The sequence below is a fragment of the Enoplosus armatus genome, chromosome 12 (genome assembly GCF_043641665.1).
Source record: "Enoplosus armatus isolate fEnoArm2 chromosome 12, fEnoArm2.hap1, whole genome shotgun sequence".
NCBI classification, from domain to species: domain Eukaryota; kingdom Metazoa; phylum Chordata; class Actinopteri; order Centrarchiformes; family Enoplosidae; genus Enoplosus; species Enoplosus armatus.
In genome coordinates this window covers 1,374,063-1,397,348 of record NC_092191.1, presented here as the reverse complement: position 1 = coordinate 1,397,348, position 23,286 = coordinate 1,374,063, and the positions used below count along the sequence as shown (strand labels likewise).

General features: G+C 42.3%; 2 protein-coding genes across 2 annotated transcripts; both read right to left on the bottom strand.

Moving 5' to 3' along the window:
• Positions 1-347: 347 nt before the first annotated feature.
• adob (2-aminoethanethiol (cysteamine) dioxygenase b) lies at positions 348-1,269 on the bottom strand. The gene has a single exon (XM_070916402.1). It carries the CDS (start codon positions 1,267-1,269, stop codon positions 499-501), a length of 771 nt encoding a protein of 256 aa, XP_070772503.1. The 3' UTR covers positions 348-498.
• Positions 1,270-15,529: 14,260 nt separating this feature from the next.
• znf365 (zinc finger protein 365) lies at positions 15,530-22,549 on the bottom strand. Its single transcript, XM_070916606.1, has 6 exons — positions 22,457-22,549; positions 19,647-20,317; positions 18,647-18,956; positions 17,684-17,855; positions 17,355-17,401; positions 15,530-16,047 (listed from the first exon to the last, which is right to left on the bottom strand). Exons 2-6 carry the CDS (start codon positions 20,305-20,307, stop codon positions 15,828-15,830), a joined length of 1,410 nt encoding a protein of 469 aa, XP_070772707.1. The 5' UTR covers positions 20,308-20,317; positions 22,457-22,549; the 3' UTR covers positions 15,530-15,827.
• Positions 22,550-23,286: the final 737 nt, after the last annotated feature.

The following is a 23,286-nucleotide window of genomic DNA, read 5'->3' as shown; positions in this document are numbered from 1 at the left end:
CAATCAACACTACTGTCCTGAGATTTAGCTGCTTCTAAACTCAGAGACTCAGACGTCCTCTCCGACATGGTCCAGGACATTTCAGAGACCGCTGCCCCGACCAACAACACAGGAGACGGATCACAACGCATCAGGAAGATGTGATGGGGCGGGGGGGGGGTTAGTATTGTCTGGGGCTCCAATTGTTTTCATGTGAAATGGAAACTTGACTTATTATATTTCACCTTTGAGTTCTGGCTGTTAACAATAGCCAACAATGAGGCCATGTCATTTTGTGCTGCATCATTCCCCTAAAGGAGCAGGTGGTCTGTAGTCCAGCCCCCAGCTGACCCTCCAATATCCCGCAAAACCTTCACGTGCTACAGACACGTGGATTCATGATTTAGAGTGACCCCCCATTTAGCCCAGTTTGTCCCGGCCTTGTGCCTCTACAGGGTGCATAAACCAGACCAGCCCGAGAAAAGAAGACATTTAGCGGCTGCAGGTCAGTCAGATGGATCAGAGGCAGACCTCCGGGCCCGGGTACGGCTCCCCTCCGCACCAGAAATCCGGAGGCTGCGAGATCTCCATGAGCCAGACCTCCTTCTCCTTCTGCTCGGTGTTTTTAACCTCCGCTTCCGTCAGAACCTTGTAATAGTGACAGTCCCTGCCGTCGTCCGGGTCGTACGGCGGGGCCAGGATGTCCATGAACGCCGTCGGGCCGTCCACGGCGTCGATCTGGTGGAGGTTGTCCCGGTCAGGGGTGAGGACGCACGGGCCGCTCTCCTCCGTGTACTCCCCGGTGGAGCGAAGCACGGAGCGCCTTAGAGCGTCCATCTGGGCCGGGGGGAGCGGCGGCGCCACCTGCGGGCTGCCGGCCGGCCGCTCCAGCCGGTCAAAGCAGCTGATCCTGACCTTCCCGTACATGACTTTGAGCACGCCGTGCATCCCCGGGTGGTCGTGCAGAGGGATGGAGGCGCCGCTTTTCAGCAGAAACACCCCCATGCTGAAGTGGTCCGTCTCGCAGATATGCATGTAGGTGACCGGGGGCGCGCCGTGGTGGTACGGGTGCGGAGGGGGCACGCCGGGCGAGCTGTCGTCGGCTCTCCGCGGGACAAGCTTCAGGTCCGCCGCTCGCACTTCCGTCATCAGGCTCTTTAGTTTGTTCTGGTTCTCCAGGAAGGATTTCCCGGCCTCTTCGCCGACCCGGGGCGGGCTCCTGAAGGTGACGAGGGCCTGCCGAGCTACTCTCTGAACGATGGAGGTCATGTTGCTGTCACCTGGCATCATACCGAAGCGGGGAACGGCGCAGCCGGTCTCCACTCGTCGCCCGTTAGCGGTAGCCCTTTAGCTAGCGCCAAAGATCGTCTGTAAGCAGGACGGCTCACTCCGCAGACATTCTCCGTAGGATTTTAGGATTTTGGATGTTTGTAGTATGAACTGTTTCTGAGGCTGATTTCACCTAAAAAAAAATGTACAAACATAAATACCTTTTTCATATGAAAAATCAATCAGGGTGTTTTTCACATTGACGAACAATAAATTTAGAAACATAAAAAAATGAAATAATGATGAAAGAGCGACTAACATTTATTCCCCCAAATCTGAGCCCAAGTGTGAATATATATTTTTATCAAAGACTGCAGTGGAAATAGGTTCTGCACCGTGTGTTATCCTGGGCACACAAGATTAAATCTGGCCTTTTAATGTCAAATCAACCAAACGGAGCAACAGGAAAATATATGTTGACTGAAGCTCAAAGTAATATGAGTGTTTGGTCAGAATAAACCCAATTTTGTGAGTTTGTTTAACATAAAAAGCTTATATGTTGTGATTTTCAAAACACAAGTACAAATGAATGGCAGTTGTCACCATATACATTAAGAACACATCACATTGTAAAAATCAGTGTAAATATAATTTGAATAAGAATAGAGTGATTCCTTAAAATTATTTTCTTTGATTTTTTCATACAACAAAAATGATGAATGTTACTCCACAGAGGCGTTGCGCATTTTGATGACGCTGTGGTAGCCAGAAGTCACGGCGGAGTGAGACCCCGCTGTTTTCCGTCTCTTTGGTCAGCCCGACTTCACGTTCGTTGCTCGGTTGTCTTCTTTCTGCTCCTTCACGTGTTCATGAAGTCGCGTTTCTTCCCTGAGAGGATTTGTTCCTGTTACAATAACACAACATGTGATAATATGAATCTGTGTGGGTGATTTTCAGACGCTCAGAAGCGATCAGTCTTATCAACTTCAGCACCCCATTTTTGAATAACTGTCAAACACGTCCGCACCAGGCAGCGTGTCACACTTTACACCTCGTGCATTGTGGGACATGTAGTCAATCGGCCATCAGCACTGTGCTCACTGGGACAAAATGAAGTTTCAATAAAATATTGTCAAAATCAAGTTGTTATTGTGGTCACATTCCTTCATACAACCCTTTAACGGCCTCTCTGTGAATGAAGAGATTACTTTTCAATCCAACTAACTGCTAAGACAATGCACTACAATACCCAGCATGCCATACAATATTTAACTTTTAATGATCTTTGCCCCCTGTCATTACTCAAATATAGTCAACATATGTAATGTCTCAACTGCACTGACAATGAAGGGAAAACCCAGGAGCAGAGATGAGACCTTCTAGTTCCCAGCAGGCACATACATTTCTTTAAATACATCTGTAATACATAGTTAAAGTCTTAAAATATGACTTCGAAAACAATTCTTGATCAGGATGTAAACAAAAGGGGCTGCGCCGCAACTCAAAGCACTTGTGATGGTTCCCACATTGACTGAGTAGAATAGGTCTATGTCGTGAATTAAGATCATTAGAGAAAAACACAAAAGGCAGCTTTTCTGCTGCTGCCTAAATGTTACCTCACAGAGCTCCTAGCATGGCTGTCTTTTCAACTTTTACTTTTCAATCAAATATGAACGTTGTTTAGACATCAGACAAAGATGTCCTTTCAACAACATCTTGCTGCTATAATTTGATTCAAAATATGAGTCCGCTGTAACACCTGAACACCATTAGCCTACCTACAACTGAGAGTGCAGTGAAAACTGGTTAAAATGTGAGCAGAAAAGTTGAAACAGTTAGCTAAGAGTACAGGATAAACAGTTGAAATAGTTAGCTAAGAGTATTGGCTAAACAGTTGAAATAGTTAGCTAAACGTAGAGGATAAACAGTTGAAATAGCTAAAAGTACTGGATAAACAGTTGAAACAGTTAGCTAAGAGTATTGGCTAAACAGTTGAAATAGTTAGCTAAATGTATTGGCTAAAAAGTTGAAACAGTTAGCTAAGAGTACTGGATAAACAGTTGAAACAGTTAGCTAAGAGTACTGGATAAACAGTTGAAATAGTTAGCTAAGAGTATTGGCTAAACAGTTGAAATAGTTAGCTAAATGTATTGGCTAAAAAGTTGAAACAGTTAGCTAAGAGTACTGGATAAACAGTTGAAATAGTTAGCTAAATGTATTGGCTAAAAAGTTGAAACAGTTAGCTAAGAGTACTGGATAAACAGTTGAAATAGCTAAAAGTACTGGATAAACAGTTGAAACAGTTAGCTAAGAGTATTGGCTAAACAGTTGAAATAGTTAGCTAAACGTAGAGGATAAACAGTTGAAACAGTTAGCTAAGAGTATTGGCTAAACAGTTGAAATAGTTTGCTAAACGTATTGAATGAACGCTTGAAACAGTTAGCTAAAAGTATTGGCTAAACAGTTAAAATAGTTTGCTAAAAGTACTGTATAAAGAGTTGAAATAGTTAGCTAAAAGTACTGTATAAAGAGTTGAAATAGTTAGCTAAAAGTACTGGATATCCAGTTGAAATAGTTCACTAAAAGTATTAGATAAACAGTTTAAATAGTTTGCTAAAAGTACTGGATAAACAGTTTAAATAGTTAGCTTACAGTAATGGATAAATGGTTGAAACATATAGCTTCTTCCACAAGTGGTACAAATACAAACTTGACCAAACCAACCCAAACATTGACAGTTCAGTTACACAAAAAACAACAACGATTCACTTATATATTTTCAATAGTGTTCATAACTTCCAGTTTAAATTCAAGTCAAATGAACACATTTGTGTGACCAACTTTTTGAAATGATCAGAGCCCTATCATCTTCAGAACATGTCATCATTTTAACCAGGAACAAAGCACGACTTCTAACTTCACGCTGCCATTAGCTGAACGGCAGATTGGATGTTTATTACAGCAACACAATCGGGAGAATCAACCAGGTGAGATAACGTCCATCCAGCCTGACACCGTCAACAAAACATCAACGGGACTGACACTGCAGGCCACACTGGACGCCTAAAATAATCCCAGCCAGAGGTGGAAGTCATCTTTCTCCATTTTGGAAAAAGATTTTTGTTTCCTCGTGGGTAAGAAACACACTTTAGTCCCCACAAGATCAACAATGACTCATCCATGTGAGCGTGACTCACTTATTGTGGCCTCCGTGTTTGTTCAAAAGAAGTAGGCAGGCGCTTTTCTACTGGGAAACTCCCACCCCCACATAAAAAGACAGAGATGACTGCCTACATTATGGAAATTCAGCCTGATAAAGAGATTTCTTTGGTGGAATTTGTTGATTTGTGTTTATTATTGCGATCAAAGCAGAGAAACAGGAAGCAGTGGGAGGGAGAGGACTGATGCGACCGAGACCCGTTCTGTCTTTTGTCATCAGATTTTGCGTTTCTCCTCTCGATTGATTTGATCTGTGAGGGAAAAGATGTCAAACCCATGTTGTTTGGCAAAGGAGGATACTCTGTATGGGAGGTTCGTTGATCTTGAACCACACTGCAAAGCGGGTCATTCATGGGTGACTGTACAGATAATCTATGACATGTAGCCGGATTTCAATCCAGAATGCGGTTCCTGCCCGCTGATCCACCAGGACGCCCTCATGTTGACTTTTTAATACCCACAACAGAAAGAGAATTTGCACCGAGGCTGTGTGAGTGAACCTGGTGATCACGAGGACACAGACAGCTCCGTCCATGGAGATGTCACCCGCCCCCACACAGCTCACCTCCTCACTTCCCCTCAGCTCCACAGTCTTCTGCCTGCATCTCGTAAAATCAGTTTGACACCCACCTACTCACAATGTGACATGAAGGCCTCGTTTACACGCCGAAAATACTCGCTAGTGTGTGTGTGTGTGTGTGTGTGTGCGGCCGGCGCGTGACGTCGCAGTTCTCCTACAGCAACATGGTGTTTTTATTAGTAGGAAGTGAAGGCAGGCTGAAAATAGACGGCGTGATTCAGAGCTGGGCCGGTTTTAGCCCTGATGTGGAGCCAAACTGTGGAAGCCCTGCGTAGGTCGTCCTCCAAATCAAATAAACAGGATGAATTATTATGCTGCAACAAGCTGTCAGGGCAAACACACACACACACACACACACACACACACACACACACAGCCTTGTATATTTATAACAACAGTAAACAGCAGAAGGTCTGTATGTTGTTGTGTGTAGACTACAGATTCTTTTTTACGATGTACTCCACCTAAAGGACAGATGAACACGTGAACTCTGAAACTGGATTTTCGTGCTGTAATCATTCGTCCTGTTCTTACTGGTCATGAAGTTTGTTTTCACCTCCATCTCCTGAAGAAGTAAAGGCACAGAGTTTCAGTTTAACACCTGCACATATCTGCAGGATTGTGGCTCCAAATACTACAATACCCATGAGCCTCAGCTGCAGTAACAGTCCTGTTTAGGTTCTCGAAGACAATGTTAGCTGCATGGTTCCCAGTGGATGAATGCTGATAACATCTTCTGATTTTTCCTCTAGCGCCACCATGAGGTTGACATTTGCGGTTTTGGGTGAAATGTCTCAACAACTGCTGGATGTGTTGCTGTGAAATGAAGTTATACATCCGTCTTTGTGCGTCAACCTTCTCCGAGTCTGGACTCCGGAGTCTCCGGGCGTGAGGTCTGCGGTCGGACCCCCCTCTCTAGCAGCTTCTCCCATCGTGTGACGGGAGTTCATTTGCTTGTGACACTTGTGAAAGGGATCGTGGGAAATTAAGATTGACTGATCATAGCATAGATCACAGAGAGCACACGCTCCCACATCGAACTAAATAGTTACAAAACCTACTAAAGAGACATAATACTGTTCAGCTGATTTGTAATGGATGATTGTGCACAAGAGAAGAAGTTTGACAGCCTCCAGGTTCAGAGGGTGGAAGGATTTCAGCTGCCTTTTGTCTGCAGATTGCAGTAAATTCACTAATGGAGCTATTTAAGATCCAGACTCTTCTGCACCAGTAAAGACATCTTACTTCATCAGTCCCACCCGGCCCTGCAGGTAGCTACATCTCTTCTGTTCTCTGCTTCATGCAGCAGTTTTCTCCCGATGACCACGGCGCTGTGCCGATCACAAATCTGTGTTTGTAAGAGCTAAATAAGGCTAAACTGAGGTTTGCGTGCCGTTGTCCCCTCAGACACTTCAACTTGAGTGGATCCAAATGTGTTTTGTGACAAGGGCTTTGGTCCACCGGGTATAGACAGGAAACTGGATCCGGAGGCCAAAGAGTCCCACAGGGAACCTTCACATGCAGCTACTGACATCACACACAACCCTGGGTTTTACTTTGGAAGTAGATGACGAACTGGTTTACCCCAGACATTAACTGCACCAGCGTTAGAGGCTTTACTGCACCTTCTGTGTAGAAATCTGCCACAAATACTGTGAACAGCACAATCATTGCTGCTTTATGTGTCAGACACGTCAATTAGAAGAACAAACTCCAGAGTCTTTCATGTAAAATTAGCCTTCTGCGTTCTCTCCTGGCTCTCTGTGCAACAACAGGTCGGTGTGCGTCTCTGCTTGCAGAAATCTGTTATCTGCGGCCCACATGGCCTCAGATGGTAGCCGGCCTGCGGGGTGACAATCTGTAGATGCTCACGCTGATACGGCTGCGTGACAGTTTCAGAAAACACTTTTTGCTCTGCAGAGATTGTCCGACGTCAAAGCGATGATTTCACGGCCGAGCGTCGTGCGAGCCTCCGCGGTGACGTCAAAGTGTCGTGTTATCGTGTTTACTCTCTCCATGAAAGATACGCACCAGCCTGCAGGATTTATTGACACGCTGTAATGCAGTTAGGAACCATAACATAACAAGCCATTTAACATTCTGCCCTGCACCCAAGGTCCTCCCCCAGCTATTTCTGCAAATACACAGAACGAAGTGGGTCACAAAAGAAACAAGAAGAAATATAATGAACCATTTGGTGGACGAGTTGCTGAGAAAGCAGATCTCATCATTCTGAAGGATTCAAATGTAAAGTTAAAACTCGAACTGCATCCAATAGCTGTAGATGATTGTTCTGGAAGGTTTCATCACTGTTTTCAAAGTACTGATCGTTTCCAGACAACTTCAAGGAAACGGTTTCTAAAAGAAATATCCACCATTTATTCATTTACATTACAGAACAAGGAAAAGGATAGTTCATGCTGTTATATTATGACGTGCAGAAGCAGATGAGAGAGCGCAAAGTGTGGAGGACGAAATGACGGATCATGAAGGGCGATCGAGAAAAAACATGGACAAAAAAATGAAGAAATAAAAGATGTCGTTCCATTTTAGAAGGACACAAAAACAGGATATTAGAAGGAGTGGAATATAAAAGTTCCTGGACAAAAACAATTGTGTGATCAGAACCTGTTTCAAGACGTAACCTCTGAGAGTTTCTGCAGTAAAACTCTTTTACATCCGTCTGCGTTCGGAAACCTGCCGGTTTATTAACGAAGCGCAGACATACTGAAAGACAAAATAAGAGAGCGAGTGAGAGGAGATGCAGAAGTACTCGACCACGTCTGTTAAAGGTGACAACCACACGTCAGAGATTTTAAAAAGCTGTTTCCACACTGCAATGTGAGAAACATCCACTGATGACAGCTGCGTAACTTCAGTCAAGACTGAAATAAAGAAATAAACACTGAGCATCTTGAGTTTTACCACTTCAACATATTTGTGTTTTCCCTCAGGCTCAAACAGTCACCAGCGCCTGGGAATAAAAACTGTGTTGTCATGGTAATCACTTCCTTGTGTTCTCTCACACTCACACTCACACACACACACACACACACACACACACACACACACACACACACATTAACCCACTGGGAGGCTCTCAGGCAGAGTTGAGCTGTGGCTGATCTTATAATTAGAAACAAAATATTAATAAAATATAAATAATACTTGACCCCAGGTTTGCTGTTTGCAGCATGTATGTGATATTTCATTAAACACCAATTTCTTTGGGAATATGCCCCAAAATAATACTAATTAAAGTCCGACGGCTGTATCAGGCGGGATGTTACTGTTCTCACACCAAAATATACATAAAAATTTAAGTAATTTAATGTTCTTAATAAAGGATTTTCCTCAATACATCATTTAATATTTATTATAGTTCTAAAAGAAAAAAGTTTATAGTTGCTGAAATTTAATTTCCTACATTTTAGGGATCCTGATCAAAAAGGTTTATGTGTTTATGTTAAACGTCATCCATGATCAGATTATTTGTTAACGCTCAAGTATTAATATCAGTACTGGTCTCAAGCAAACAGTATTTGTTGGGCTCTAACACTAACAGGGAGTGAAATAATAATGTGTTTTAAACCACGTTTCACAGATAATAATGCTGTCGTTATATTCTTGTTACCGTTGTCTGTGTGTGTAAACAAAACGAAACCAATCAACACAAAGTGTGTTTGGGGCTTTGGGAGCCACTTGACGTCTGGTTTGTCCAGTCAGCGTGTGTGTGTGTGTGTGTGTGTGTGTGTGTGTGTGTGTGTGTATGTGTGATATTCTGCAGTCATATTATTAGCTGATGTCAAATATAGCCAGTGTGGAGACATTGTCATCGTCGTCCTCATCATCATGTGTGTGTGTGTGTGTGTGTGTGTGTGTGTGTGTGTGTGGGTGTGTTTGTGTCTGCTGATGAACGCGCCCTGGTTTCACCATCATCACCATCATCACCATCATCACCATCATCACCACCATCATCACAAATGAAATATGTGGATGCTCACACACCACATGTCATCCAACTAAGTACATTTACTCAAGAGCTCTACTTAATTACAAATCGGAGGTTCTTTGGTAATATTGCTTGGATTACATTTTGTCTGGACCAAAGTGGCGGTCCGACCAACCAACCAGGAGCCCAACAGACCAACGTCGCCCTCCTTTGATTCACATCGCTAACATAAATACAAACTGATGATATGCTTTGGAAACATGACGTCAAGTATTCACAACAAATGGGCAGAAATACAGAAAAGCACCAGTTATTTAAAGGCCCTATGTGTTGGATCAGAAAATACAGCAGGCATTCTGGGAAATCAATTACAGAAGAAGAAGAAGAAGAAGAAAGCGCATAAAGCCAGTCTGTCCTGATGCAACCCACTCAGTGAACAGGGCAACACACAAGTCTCTGGCTTCCTGTAGCAGGAGACAGTGACACCATGTGGCCATGTGTCAGTACTGCAGCAAGGCAACTGAAATACAGGTCCAAGTGACAGTTTACATGTCAGTATATTACAACTCCCACAACATAAACATTCTCATCTCATGTTAATGATACTCAACAATATACAGATTACTGTGTCACATACACAACAAGAATACACACACAAATAAATAAAGTAAAGGCTTTTTGTTAAGAAGATGGTGCAGATGCACACCTCCAATCACCCGGCACGCTGTTCCACTATTTAATCATATAAACACCAGCTGTGGAAGAAGTATTCAGAAGTCAAGTAAAGGTAGTAATACACAGTGTAGAAATACTTAAAATCATGTTTTCCAACATTTTACTTAAGTAAAAGTACATAAGTATGGGCATCAGAGTGCACTTACATTACTAAAAGTAAAAGTACTCATGCAGAAAGACCCATTATTAATGCATTAATGCTTGGTTTGACCTACTTTATGTACTGGAAGTAGGTTAATCTATGATAAGACATGATAATGTATCAGTCGGTTGTATTTTGAATCAATGATAGGAGTCTGAAAAGTAAGTAAAGCTGTATAAATGTAGTGGAGGAGAATTATAAAGTAACGTATAATGGAAATACTGCAGTACGGTGACTGAGGGATAAACTGGAAGCAAACTCTTCATCTCTTCAATTTCTGGTCCACAAGTTTGACTAACTTGGAGGTTTGTTGTCGTCAGACTTGTTTTAGTGATAAACTGGAATTATGTTTAAAGAGAAGGTTTCCAGAGTCAAAGTTGCTTCAATAAAAAATAAAATCCACAACACTTGAATAAAAACAAAATATGGTAATAATGTTGGTGTCATGTTTGTATCTTTAATCTTCAATGGTTATCACACAGACCGACAAGTTTCAACATAAAAAGTATTCCAGTTCTTCACAGTATTGCATTTTGCACAGTGTTATACAGACTACAGAGTTTTTGAGTGAAGGCACAAAACTAGAGATTACTTCTGCAAACGAAATCCCTACAGACAAACAGGATGAACTCAAGGATATCAAACTGGGCGCAGAAACAGTTTCACACAACAGAAAACTAACTTCATCACGAAATGTAGTCGAGTCAGAATGAAATAATCAAACTAACGTTAACTCCAGTTAGAATACTTGTTCGGTTATGTTTTCACCCACTTCTCAAGCTGTTTTCTCTCTGCCTTTCAGAGCTCTTGCACATTTTCCCCAAACATTTCAAAGTAACAAAATTTATTTTCCAGACTTCTCCAAACCTGTGCATGAACCCTGCTGATTGTCCAGCGTACAACACTCCCTTCAAGTGCTCTGGGTTGGTTTAGTGCAACTTTCCGTCAAATACCGTACCATTAAAATAGACCTCGCGCTGCTACAAAAGTACACATAGTAGTACAAGATAACAGTATTTTGTAAGTACTTTTTGCTACATATGAAGCATGCTTTCACAGTAACACAATAGCTACATATGTAGTAGTAGGGCTGCCTCATGCATCTTCCACCACCTCCCAATGACGGAGCGCCTGAAACACACAACAGGAAGCACTGCGCACACACACACACACACTTCTCAGGTTACGCTGCTGTTTGAATAAAAACCCCACAACTCCAGTTTCAGTGATTTGAAGGTTTTATCAGACCAACATTTTAGACTAAGACCAGGTCATTTTAATAAAACGCTGCGATCAGGTGAAGTGACTACGGACCTCACACCTGATTTCCATATTCAGACTCCTCTGACGTCTCCGCCGGGTGCAACTGGGTTATATTCAGGTTTTTATAGGTACGCACGGCGTCTGACAAAGACGGCCGACAGCTGAAGCAGCAGCGGGTGGATGACAGGAGGGATCGGTTCAAATAATAACTGAAACAAACACAAAGAAGCCTCCAGACGTCTAAATGAACATTTGATCACCCTTTAATGAAAGTAGGTGTCACCGAAGCTCTTTGATTCATATTGCTCGTTCGAATGACAAAAACAAACAAAATCCATCCGTCATGCTGTTGGTACGTGTTGGTTCTTTCAGTTACTGAAAAGCAAAGGGAAATGGGGGTTTGAACTGACAGCAGCAGTAACACTTGCACTTTCACCATCAGGGGCTCTGATCTCTGGAGCACTCAGCGGGCAGTTTGTCCAAATGGATCTGGATCAGGTTTGTTATGTGGTCAGAAGCGGTGGAGAGTAAACAACTGACAAAATTCAAACGTGTAACTCAGCGCTTCGGAGCCCGAGAAGCCACTAAAAAAACAAACTGATGGCTAACGCTAAAGTTATATTCCATTTAACATGCAGTATCAGGTACTACTAAAACTGTAATACATCAGTCTGTACACCATTTGGCTTAAAAACCTGGCAACTTCCAATAAATCTGGAACAAATCATGATTGACACAAGTGCTGGCCAGGTCTTTGAAAAGGGTGCCTGCAAGCTCTAAAGTCTTTTTATGACCCTTCTGATGCCAATTAGAAAAGCAGCAAATACGAGAACATCATCATGATGACCCATCAGAAGGGAGTCTGCCGGAAGGATGGATGTTTACGACTGAGGTTCTTTAGTTGACTGTATTCAAGACAAATCCTTAAAGGCCTTGAATTTACGCCACATAATTTCAGAAGTCCAGGACCTGCAGACACCCTGATGAAAACTAAAAGAAGACGTGACTTGTGTTTGTGACCCAGATAAACGTTCTGCCAAGTTAAAGTACTGTAGGACAACTACTTCCACTTGACGACACATAATAGCTTTGTATACAAAATATCTATCAACACTGTTAACAAAACCGAAACCACCGACAGCAAAGATACATGTTACACCAAATACCGTCTTTTACGTGTACATTCTTATCATTGGATGAGTGCAAAACTGACGTGTAAACAGATCGTACAGAATGATGCAGAGAAAGGAATGATTCTATTAAACAAGCCGTCATGAGCTGTTTAGTATACTGCAAATGTACTGTTATGCATTCACGGCACTGTAAGTCACTTTGGATGAAAGCGTTGATACGACGTCATTCATTTGTGATCGGAGAATCTCCACCCGTTTCTGTGTGAATGAGCGCCAGTTTAAGCCTGAACGACGAGACAGAAGTCAGGTCTTAACACTCGGCATCTCTTCAGTATGAGCTATACGTTAACTCAGAGAGTACATTCGTTATAGGTGTGGTGTCCTCCAGACCTGGGCCAAACGCTACCTGCCTATACATGGCTTGTTTCATCCGGCCATGTAGCGGAGGGTGAAATATACAGCTGGAGCTCCGAGACTGGAAGCAGGGGACGTTCACAGTTCCACCAAGTACCAAAAGAAACAAACTCCAAACCTGTTTTGACATGCAGGCTCAGGCTCTACTGTGTTAAAGAATAAGTCTTATTCTATATTTTTCTTATTGTCAACAAATCCAAAAAAGGCCAAAACCATCAACATGTCAGTCCGTCTCTCAGTTCTGTCTCACTTCCTGTCTCTCAGCTCTCAGCCCATTGGTTCCTACTGAAGATGTGAATCTTTAAAAACACCTCACAAATAAGTAGTTTCATGTTTCCAAAGGCTCAGTCATTCCCTCCAACAGCTGCTCGCTGTAGTTTTTATCAAACAAACAGGAGGAAAGAGCACATTTGTTTGGGGGACTATTTTCAGCGGCGGATGAATCCACATTAGGCGCTTTAGTGAGTATTTGGGGCAGCAGGACGTTTTTAATCGTTTCTTATGGCTCAGAGGAAGAAGATATTCATTCACTGTTGATAATAAGGAAAATGTGAATTATCACCAGACTTATCCTTTAATGTGTGGATTGTGCATCACAACAAAACTGATCGACCAGCTGTCCCCTTAAATCAGCTCTGCAGTTGTTTGTGTATGTTTTCACCTTCAGGCTCGCAGTTTCTCCCTGATTCCAGTCTTTGTGCTAAGCTAGGCTAACACAAACTGGACGCACGCAAGATGGAAAACAAGCGTACTTCCCAAAAAAGGAAGGTGGAATATTATACAAACAGAAAGTGGGTAAAGGAGAGTCTATGTGGGTTCACCCTCCACGACATCTCTGCTTGTTTTGGTAGCAGATCGGTGGGTGATTGGCTACATTGGACCGCGACTGCCAGGAATCACAATAAAGTATTTCCAAGTGAACATATATAACTTTTCTCTCTATGTACAACTACCAGACGGTATCTGAACTGGTCCTAATGTAGTGAAACCCACTCATCTTCAAACAAGAAGTATATGCAACACTTATTTGAACCAGGTCTGGTGTCATCAAACTCCTGTCTGTGCTTTACAAACCAAATCAGAGCTGCGATGGCGTTACGCAACAACATCTCAATTAGAAATGATTATTAAGGACCATCATATATACAACCACCAAAGAAGAAGAGGTTCAGCTTTGTTATGTGACAATATGACACACATTCAAAACTAAATCAGTTATGACTAAACTGATTTCTAAAGTGTCTCATTGTCCCCGTCCCCGACGCTGGAAGAGGAAGCTGTTGGTCGAGGTCGAGACTACTTTACAGATATAAAGTGTAGATTATATCTGACTCCATCTATGAGGATGAACTCTGTACCTGGGGCGAGTCTTGAAGCTGGCGGTGGTGCAGATGTTGGAGTCAGCTTCGTGGTATCAAGCTATCCGTTTGGACACAGTTGGCAAGGACAGATCTACCACTCTAGGCTAAAGCTAACAAAGTCAGCATCCTCACCAGTTAAAGATCCACGTTGAAGACATGGAAATAAAGATGCGGCGTTGTTGTCTGCTTACATATTTGTTATCATTGTGAAACTGTGTGTTTTCACTTTTAACATTAAAAGAGGAAAGACTTCAAGAGGAGGACAAAACCAGTTTGTTTGGGGGACGTGACACTATCTCGGATAACAAGGTCGCTTTCCCAAATCCAATACAGAGCAGGACGGAGCCGCTAACGTTAGCCAGTTCACCATCTACTTCAACAATGAAGATGATCACAGGCAACGATCGCTACCGTTTGGCCTTAAAAGCACAGACAGAGACGAGATAACTGGACTGATGGGGAGCTTTTGGGGAACCAGGCCGGCATGTAAAGGTTCAGCAGAGGAGAGGACGTGTCACCAACATCACTGGGAACTATTTATCCTCAGTCCATCTGATTCGGAAAGTGGCCTTTCTTCAAAATTCAACAACTTGTTTCCATGATCAGACCTTACATCTTAAACCAGAGGATGAATACAAAAGCACATTTTTACCTGAAGTTTCTCTAAAATACAGAGGAGAGGATTCAGAACGCAAGTACCACTAAGGACTGAGATTATACTGTTCTAAATATTATGGTTTGTGCTGACAAATGAGACAAAGGACTAGAAGCTGTCATTCATTTATATATTTGAATATTGAAAGTTTATCCACACTGAAACAGCGCCCAGTGGAACTCTTTACAATGGTCTATTTCAGTATAATAATCTATGGAAAAGTACGAAATATGCAATAACACAGTGTTGGCATATAATAAAAAATATACTATTATGTACTTGAATACAATGTGATGTCAATGTAGTCATGCAGTAATATTTGTTATTGCATTATGTTCTTAAACCCTGTTACGCAGTACTAGTTACTGTGGTGTGAAATGTGTTTTCTTCTTTGGACCATTTTTCGTATTTATTCTCTCATCAGGGATCAGACCGTCTGAAGCCAAGCAGCTGACATTTATAAAAGAATTCTCCATTTATACTTTAGTGTCATCTTAAATCTCTTATTTTCTTTGCTTTTCTTAGTTTGATTTATAAAAATAATTGAATAAAAATAGCTGCTGAAGCATCATTCAAGAGGAGTAATTGTATTCAATCACAAACATTTCATTTAAAACTTGTAAAATGATTTTACAGAATACATACGTAATGTAAACATTCGGGGAATGAACCCTCTTTATAACTTAAAATGTGTTTTTTAAATTCTTATACCAATAACTGATGACATTTCACAATTCAGTTTATGTTTACAAACATTTCCATGTCAAAATAAAACTACATAAACAACAACTTCCTTTCCTGTTTCTGCTTATTTCATTACCTACAAAGAAAGTTTAAAATGCCATTTCAAAAATGTCCCCGTGGCTCAGAAGTTGTATTTGAGTTTATTTGAGCATAAAGGGGAGTCTGCGCTCCTCTAGCTGAATGAGAGCTTCAGTCCAGACGTAATAACCGGAGTCAGTTGTTTTAAATGAACAGCTATACCTTCAGAGTTAAGATTAACTGCTCCAAAGAAGCTTGATGTGAATGTGACCTTGCAGTACTTTTCCATAGGTTAACACACTGGAACAAAGTCATTGTTAACCCACGTTTTACCCGCTGACACCCCCTCTCCCTGGTGTTGCTCTACAGTTCGTACCCGGCGGACCGGCGGCGCTGGTGGTTCCAGATGTCGTCTCTGTGTTCGGGTCGACAGAACAGCCTGGACGACTGGGCCAGACGCTCCCGGTGCTCCCGCTCTCGCTCCCCGCCCGCTCTGGAGAACGGAGGGCGGCCGCCGAACTGGGAGGAGGACTGGGTTCTGCCGTCATGGAGACCGGACGAGGACAGCTGACCTCCCGCTGACCTGGAAATGTCACATGAACATGAAGGAATGTGGGAGGGAGGTTGCAGTGTTTGCAAATAATCGTTTTTTTAAATCAAAGTTACAAAAGAGCTTCCTCTGGGGGGGTCTTCTTATTTGACTGTGTCTTTTCTTTCAGCTTCATTTCTGCTGTATCAGTGAATTAGTGGCACACATTTGCTTTTCATTACAGCATCTATAATCAATAATTTTACAATAACAATGTTTTGAATGACAATGTGAAAACAAGCTCAACACGTCAAGTTAACAGATGATGATATGTTGTGCTCACTACTTGTTTCGGCTCAAAGACAAAGACGCAGCATCTCAGGGGCGAGTTTGTCTTGAATGAAGTGATCTCAGCCAAAGCTAAACTGCCTGATTTTCTGTCACCTCACTACTCAAATTTGGGTATTTGGGAGCGCTAGTGGGCGCTATGACAAAATCAGGGCCCGTCTCTTTAAATTCAACAATGAAAAGACAACTGCTCGGACCGATCTGTGGTGAAGAGGCGGGTGCTCGAGATGCACAGGTGAGTGAAGCCAACTCACAGTGTGCTCACAGGTAATCCCACTCCAGTGACAAAGTGTCACATGTTTAACGATGAATTATTCACGACAGCAACACAGAAATCTGACAGACGACACGAGAGTCCTCATGAATGATTTAGCAGCCACTCTGTCACCTTTAGCTTTGATTCAGACTGACAGCTGTTTACCTGCCCTGGTCATGTTCTCACAACCATTGGTTTACTATTAGTGGTGATAGATACAGCGAAAACAAACTACCTAAAGAACGCAAATAGATTTCAAATCCTACACTGAGATTTGTCCACAAATATCCAATTTTATGTAACTGACATGACATCAAATGGACCTCAGCCGCTGTTCTTTGAAAGGAAAGTCTTTTAACAGCCACCTTTTCAGTGTAGAGGAGGTCATAACGAAGAGATATATCTTGGTTGGGTTATCACGCTGAGCTCCAACAAGGCTGGATACTCTGAGCCACGTTTTAAAAGCCACACAAAGCTGCATGAAGGAGACCTTCTCACAAACTCAGCAGCAGTTTGACAGCTTTTACACAAACTGATAATGCTTTAAGTTCACACTCGGGACTACTTGTACTTTTAGACGTAGACTGGAGAATAAGTTTACACAGTTAAAACATGGCAGAGACAGTTATCTGTCCAAAGCAAGCAATGTATTGATTTATGATCACTTAATAATGTCGTATTTATTTCATTCAACATGACCAATTGTTTGAGTTACAGGGCTGTACAACATCGTGCGAGCCAGTGAGGACGTTCTCACCTGCTTTTAGTGATTCTGTGAGGTCCATTGTCAGTTGGCTGCTGGTGCTGATCAGGAGACAGCAGAGGTCAAAGGTCATGTTTTCTACAGCACTCATCAACCACGAACACAAGCAGAAAATAGTTTTAAATGTGGGATTAATTCAGTGTAACTAGTAACTATAGCTGCCAAATAAATGTACAGGAGTAAAAGGTTCAGTACTTGAAATGGAGTAGAAGTATTTAGCAGCATAACATGGAAATAAAGTACAAGTTCCACAAAATTGTACTTAAATGTACTTGTTTACATTCCCCTGCTGGGAGTGTGTGTATGTGTGTGTGTTGTGGTACCTTGTAGTGGCTGCACTGTTGCGGGCTGCCGTTAACCTGGTAATACTCCACCAGCCTCTCGGCCAGAGCGATGCGTCTCAGCAGATTCTCGATGAAGCGCTGGATTCGAACTTTACCGCACGTCTCCTGTCGAGCCGCCGCTTCCAGAAACTTCTGGATGGTTATCACCTCCCTGTCCAAACAAAACTGCACTTGAATAAATGTACTTTTCACCTCCGGCTGGTCCAGCGAGCAGCTCATGTCCGAGAGGCAGGAAGAAAAAAACAAGGTGACTGCAAACATGGAAATCTGTAATCCCATTAATACTAATAATGTACCAATACTAATACCAATACTAATACCGATACTAATACCTATTGAGAGGTGAGAACAAGCCACAAGGGCCTGGTTTTGCCAAAGGTCTCCAGATAACTAAATCCACCCCTGGCAATAAAGGGACTCCACTGATTTCACACATCAAAGTCAGTTAACTGAACTGGGAAATGTTCCTTTACCAACTGCTGGGGATACTAACAGTAATCAAGCGCACTGTGTGTAGATTTTCCTTTGGAATTGTGTCGTACAACATTAGTGTCGTACAACACTGCGCAGATTTAGCTTGGCACTCCTAAAATACTGCTGGACTCTTGATGTTTTTTAAAAAAAAAAAAGGATCAAAACCTGGCTCCTACATTACCCACAATGCAACTCAACCGCCTACCGTTCATTCAGAGATTTGGATGTGTTATGCTAGTAGCGGCTAATGTAGCCTGGAGCCTCCAGCCTGCAGTAGAGACGAGCAGCAGCTACAGAAGTCTGGTCAGCTCACTTCTTTCTAACTCCACACCATCAGACTGTTGACTCGAGTGACATCACTTGAGGACATCTATCAGACTCCACTCAGCTCCCTCTGAGGCACCGAAGGCTTTATACTACTTTAAAACACATGCAGTGTTCCCCTTTGAGGCAGTCCAACCTGTTTACCTCTCTCGTCGTTCCAGCTCATTCTCTGAGGCGTTGAGCTGCTCCCTCAACGCAGCGATCACCATGACAGCCACGTCCACCTGCCGGCTCAGTGACCTCTCCCTCTCTGCAACTTCCTGCCTCTCCTGGGCCAGGTGCTGCGAGTGAGCGCGCTCACACAGCAGCTCCGTGTCGGTCTGGGCGAGCTCCGTGCTCACCTTGGCCAGCCGGCGCTGCATGGTGCTGTCGGCCGCCCGCAGGATGCTGGCCAGTCGCCGCCGCACGGCAGCCGAAGCCGCCGCCGTCTCCAGACCAGAGTACGAGTTCTGCTCTGGAGGTTACAGTAAAGAAGGCAAGAGTTACATCCACGACTGTACTGTGTGATGCTGTAAAGCTCCGGTCATCACACGGACAAACACGAGCAGGCAGACGATCAGGTAGGTCTTGAACAAACCAACAGTTTTTCCAGATTATCAACTTCATTACTTTCTTATTATTAGTTTTTTTTTAATTTTCACTGAAAGTGAAAGACCAAGACTCTTTTCTGCATCTCTGTCTCTCTCTCTCTCTCTACTGTCGCTATCAAATAAAGGCAAAAGATAATAATTAACACTTAATTAATTCTTCTTTTCCCTGATTTGTTCTTATTCTTTTAACAATTCTCGCTTGTCGTAGATAAATATTAGTCAAATGTTTTTCTGTGGTATGTACTTGCATGTATTTCAGTTGTAACTGTAAAGTACTTTTGGGTTTGAAAAGTAAAGTTTTTCTTACGTAGCTTCAGCCTGTCTGATCGTGTTTCCTGAAGACAGGGTCACTGGTGTGACATGTATGATAAAACTAAATAAAGACCAGCATGTTGAATAAAGACTGAACTAAAAAGCAGACGTACACTAAATAAATCTGCCCCAGATCAGATTCCACAGCCTCACTCATTTCTAGGCCTGGACTGACACCAAACCCTATCGATAAATATAACTCTGCTCCAAAACGTCCAGTAAGTAAGTAAACCTGAACGCACCGACCAGGTCCAGGTCTAGATCCAGGTCCGGGTCTAGAGGGGGGCCAAGAGGAGCCAGAGCAGGGAACGGGAGGTGATGGTGGTTGAGGTGATGGCAGCCTGCCTCTGACTTTTTGGTGGACATTTTAATATCCTCCTCATTTCTACCTCCATCTCGCTCTTCACCTTCATCATCATCCTCTTCATCCTCTTCTCCAACGTCTTCATCTTCTGTCCCCCCTTCCTCTTCATCTTCCTCCTCCTCCTCCTCCTCAGCCTGCGTCCCCACCCCGACGCTCTGGGTGCGTCTCCTCACTGAGCTGTAGGAGTGGAGGTAACTGCTGTCTCTGCTGTCGCTGAGGGAGCGGGCGTGAGGAGGCCGCCCGGTGCTCTGCTGCCCCCTGCGGGTCGGGAGGCTCATGTCGTGCCAGGGGATCGCCGCCGTCAACGGGTCGGGGAGTTTGCCGGTGATGCTGAAGCCGCCTGTGATCACGTCCGGTGAGCGGTACGAGTGTCGGTACTCCAGGTGGGCGCGGAGCGAGGCCAGGCTGCGGAAACGCTCCTGCTCGCCGCAGCGGGGGCACCGGAAGGGGAGGTCGCAGGAGGTGACGGTGCCGCAGGCCTGGCCGTTCCTCTCTAAGAGGAAAGAACCAGAACCTCTGGAACACAACTTCTGCTGCATCACTCTTCACCTGGAATACAGAGAGACAGAAATGCTGAAACAAATAATCAATGAATCTGTCAATTGGCAAATAAACTCTTTTGAGACTTGATTATTCATTTGAGTCCTTTATCAAACAATAATACCAAACATTTACTAGTTATGGCTTCCTACATGTGAGGATTTGTAGCTTTTCTTTGTGTTTCATCATTAGAAACTGATTATCTCTGGGTTTTGGATTGTTGGTCGAATATAAAAAGCAATTTAAAGATGTAAATTGTCAAAATGTTTTAGACTAAATGATTAATTGATTAATCTGGAAACTAAATTCAGAGCTGAAACATAGTCGATTAATCAATTTGTCATTTATCAAGCTCAAATGCCAAATATTACTTAGTTTTCTCATTTTTAAAGATTTGCAGCTTTTGATTGTTGGGTTTCAGGACATTGTGATGGGCTTTTTTCATTATTTTCTGACATTTTACAAACTAAATTATTATCAATTTATCTGGACAAATAATTGAACAAATAATAAATAATGGAAATGATGTTGGTTGAAGCCCTAAAACTGCACAACTTCGTCGTTACAGGGAATACTGAAGAAGTAACAGAAGCAAACGTACTCTGCTATAATCTACTAGGTCACAACATCTCTTTAGAAATGGAAAACGCCATCTTGAATTTGGAAAATGACATGAAATGTTAAAGAAGCAGGTTTGTGAGGGGGAGGAAGACGAAGTACTCATACCTGGTATGGTAAAGTAGAACTACTACAGTGTAAAAATACAAGTTAAAGTCCTTCAGAATTTTACTTGAGTAAAAAGACAAAAGCATAAGCATCAAAATATACTAAAAGTACCAAAAGTAAAAGTACTCATTTTGCAGAATGAATAATCAGAATAATGAATATCATAATATTACATTATAATTATAAATCCATTAATGTTGCAGTTGGTAAAGGTGGAGCTCATTTCAATTACTTTAGATACTGCTGGGTAGCTAACGGTTATTAAAATGTCCAGTTGATCCATCAGACTTGATGAATTGAAATCAGAAATCAGTCAGGGGGGACTGTAAATGATGAAGTATGGTAGTTATTCTAATATTTGACACACACAAAAAACATATATAAAAAAGCAATCTTTAAATACAGTTTTAGTGATAACCAGACTCAAATACTCAGATATTTCAGTTAAGTAGATGTAGCAATACTACAGAGTAGAAAAACTGTGTTACAAGTAAATGTCTTTCATTCAAAATCTTATTTGAGTAAAAGGACGAAAGTATAAGCATCACACATTAGTACCAAACATAAAAGTACTCATTATGAGAAATGGCCCATTTCAGAATAATATATATCACCAAATTATAATTAGTGATGCATTAATGTGTTCATTACTTTAATGTTGCTGAGTAATATACTGCCAGGTAGCTTAATCCATAATAATCCATCATAATGAATGGGTTGCTTTATATTTTGTATTAATAATCTGAACCTGCAAAGTAACTAGTGACCAATGTTGTCAAATAAAGGCAGTGGAGTAAAAAGCACAATAACAGGTTACATTCTACCTCTGCTTTTCCTTTTACTTCCACTTACATTTCAAGTCAAATGTCTTAACTTCCAATTAAAATGGACGAAACGGCTCCAAGTGTTTCTCTGTGGTGAAACATTCACCAGCAAAGGCTTTGTATGATTACAGCATCAGGTGAACCTGCTCGTTGCACACATCTGTCCTTTTAACACTCCTATCGTTTAAATATACACATATAAATGTGTTCAAACACAATTCCTATAATCGAAGACAATGTCCCATCGTGCAGCAGCATGGGACCACATTGATCTGCGCTGACAAGGTGTCATTTCCCAGAGAGCCCACATGAAGACAAGCCAAGAGGACAGACTGGATGACAGCAGGTGACCTGAGCAGCTAGCAGACACAATTCATAATTATCCTCCAGACATAAACAAAGCAAACCTGTCACAGTTTCCCTTCAGTGTCCATTTAATAACCGCGTAACAAGTCCATCCTTAGCATCGTTAGCCCACTGTAGCGTTAGCTCTGCCCGCTCTGCTCGGTGCTGGACGGCGGAGGCTAACGTTAGCTAGCAGAGAGAAACAATCGCTGAATCATTATCGACCAGAAAGCAGGTCCCGTGCTGCTCTTACCGCGCGCAGGTTAACGGCAGACCTGTGGGAAACGTCCAGCCGTTACTGTCTGCCGGTGTCATGTCGCAGATGGAGACAGACAGCAGCCCGCATGATGTCATTCATTCAGGAGACACACAGTGGACACACAGTGGACCGCCGTCAAGGTAGCCACAACTCCACATCCGGTTAGCCCTTTCAAAATTAAACCTGTGAGGGAGGCGTGAACGTTACTTCCGGTCTGTTTTTAAAAAAAAAAACATTTGAAGATTGTGCCTTGAGTTGTTTCTTTCACTGTTCTTTTAATGTACGTAAGTCCTCAGCTTCTATCTAGCACATTAATAATTCATTAAAGTAAAAAAAAGTGTAATGTTATTAAACAAACAAATCTTGTCTTATAGGGCCATTAGTGTGCAGCATTCAAACATATTTAAGTTTTATTTTACTGTACTGCGTGTCCACCACGCTGGTCTTTGAGACCAACAAGAGGAACAAAACAACAAGTCGGAGACTGACAGACATGGCATCATTTTTTGGTCAAATAAATGATAATAAAGTTACATTTTCATTGTTTTTGGCTCAACCACTATGATCACCTTTGATTTTATGTTGTTTGAAGGAAGATGAAAGATTGATGTGTCCATATTTCTTGAAAAAGAACTACATATTTCGTGGGATGTCCTCTCGTGACTGTATATCAAAAAAACATCACAAAGTGTACATGCTGTAAATGTCACAAACAAATTTCCATTCATCAAGTATTTTTAATTGGATTCAAATAATATTTTGTTCATAGTAAGCACTATATGAGTACTTTTAATAACAAACATTTAGTTTGAGAAGTACATTTT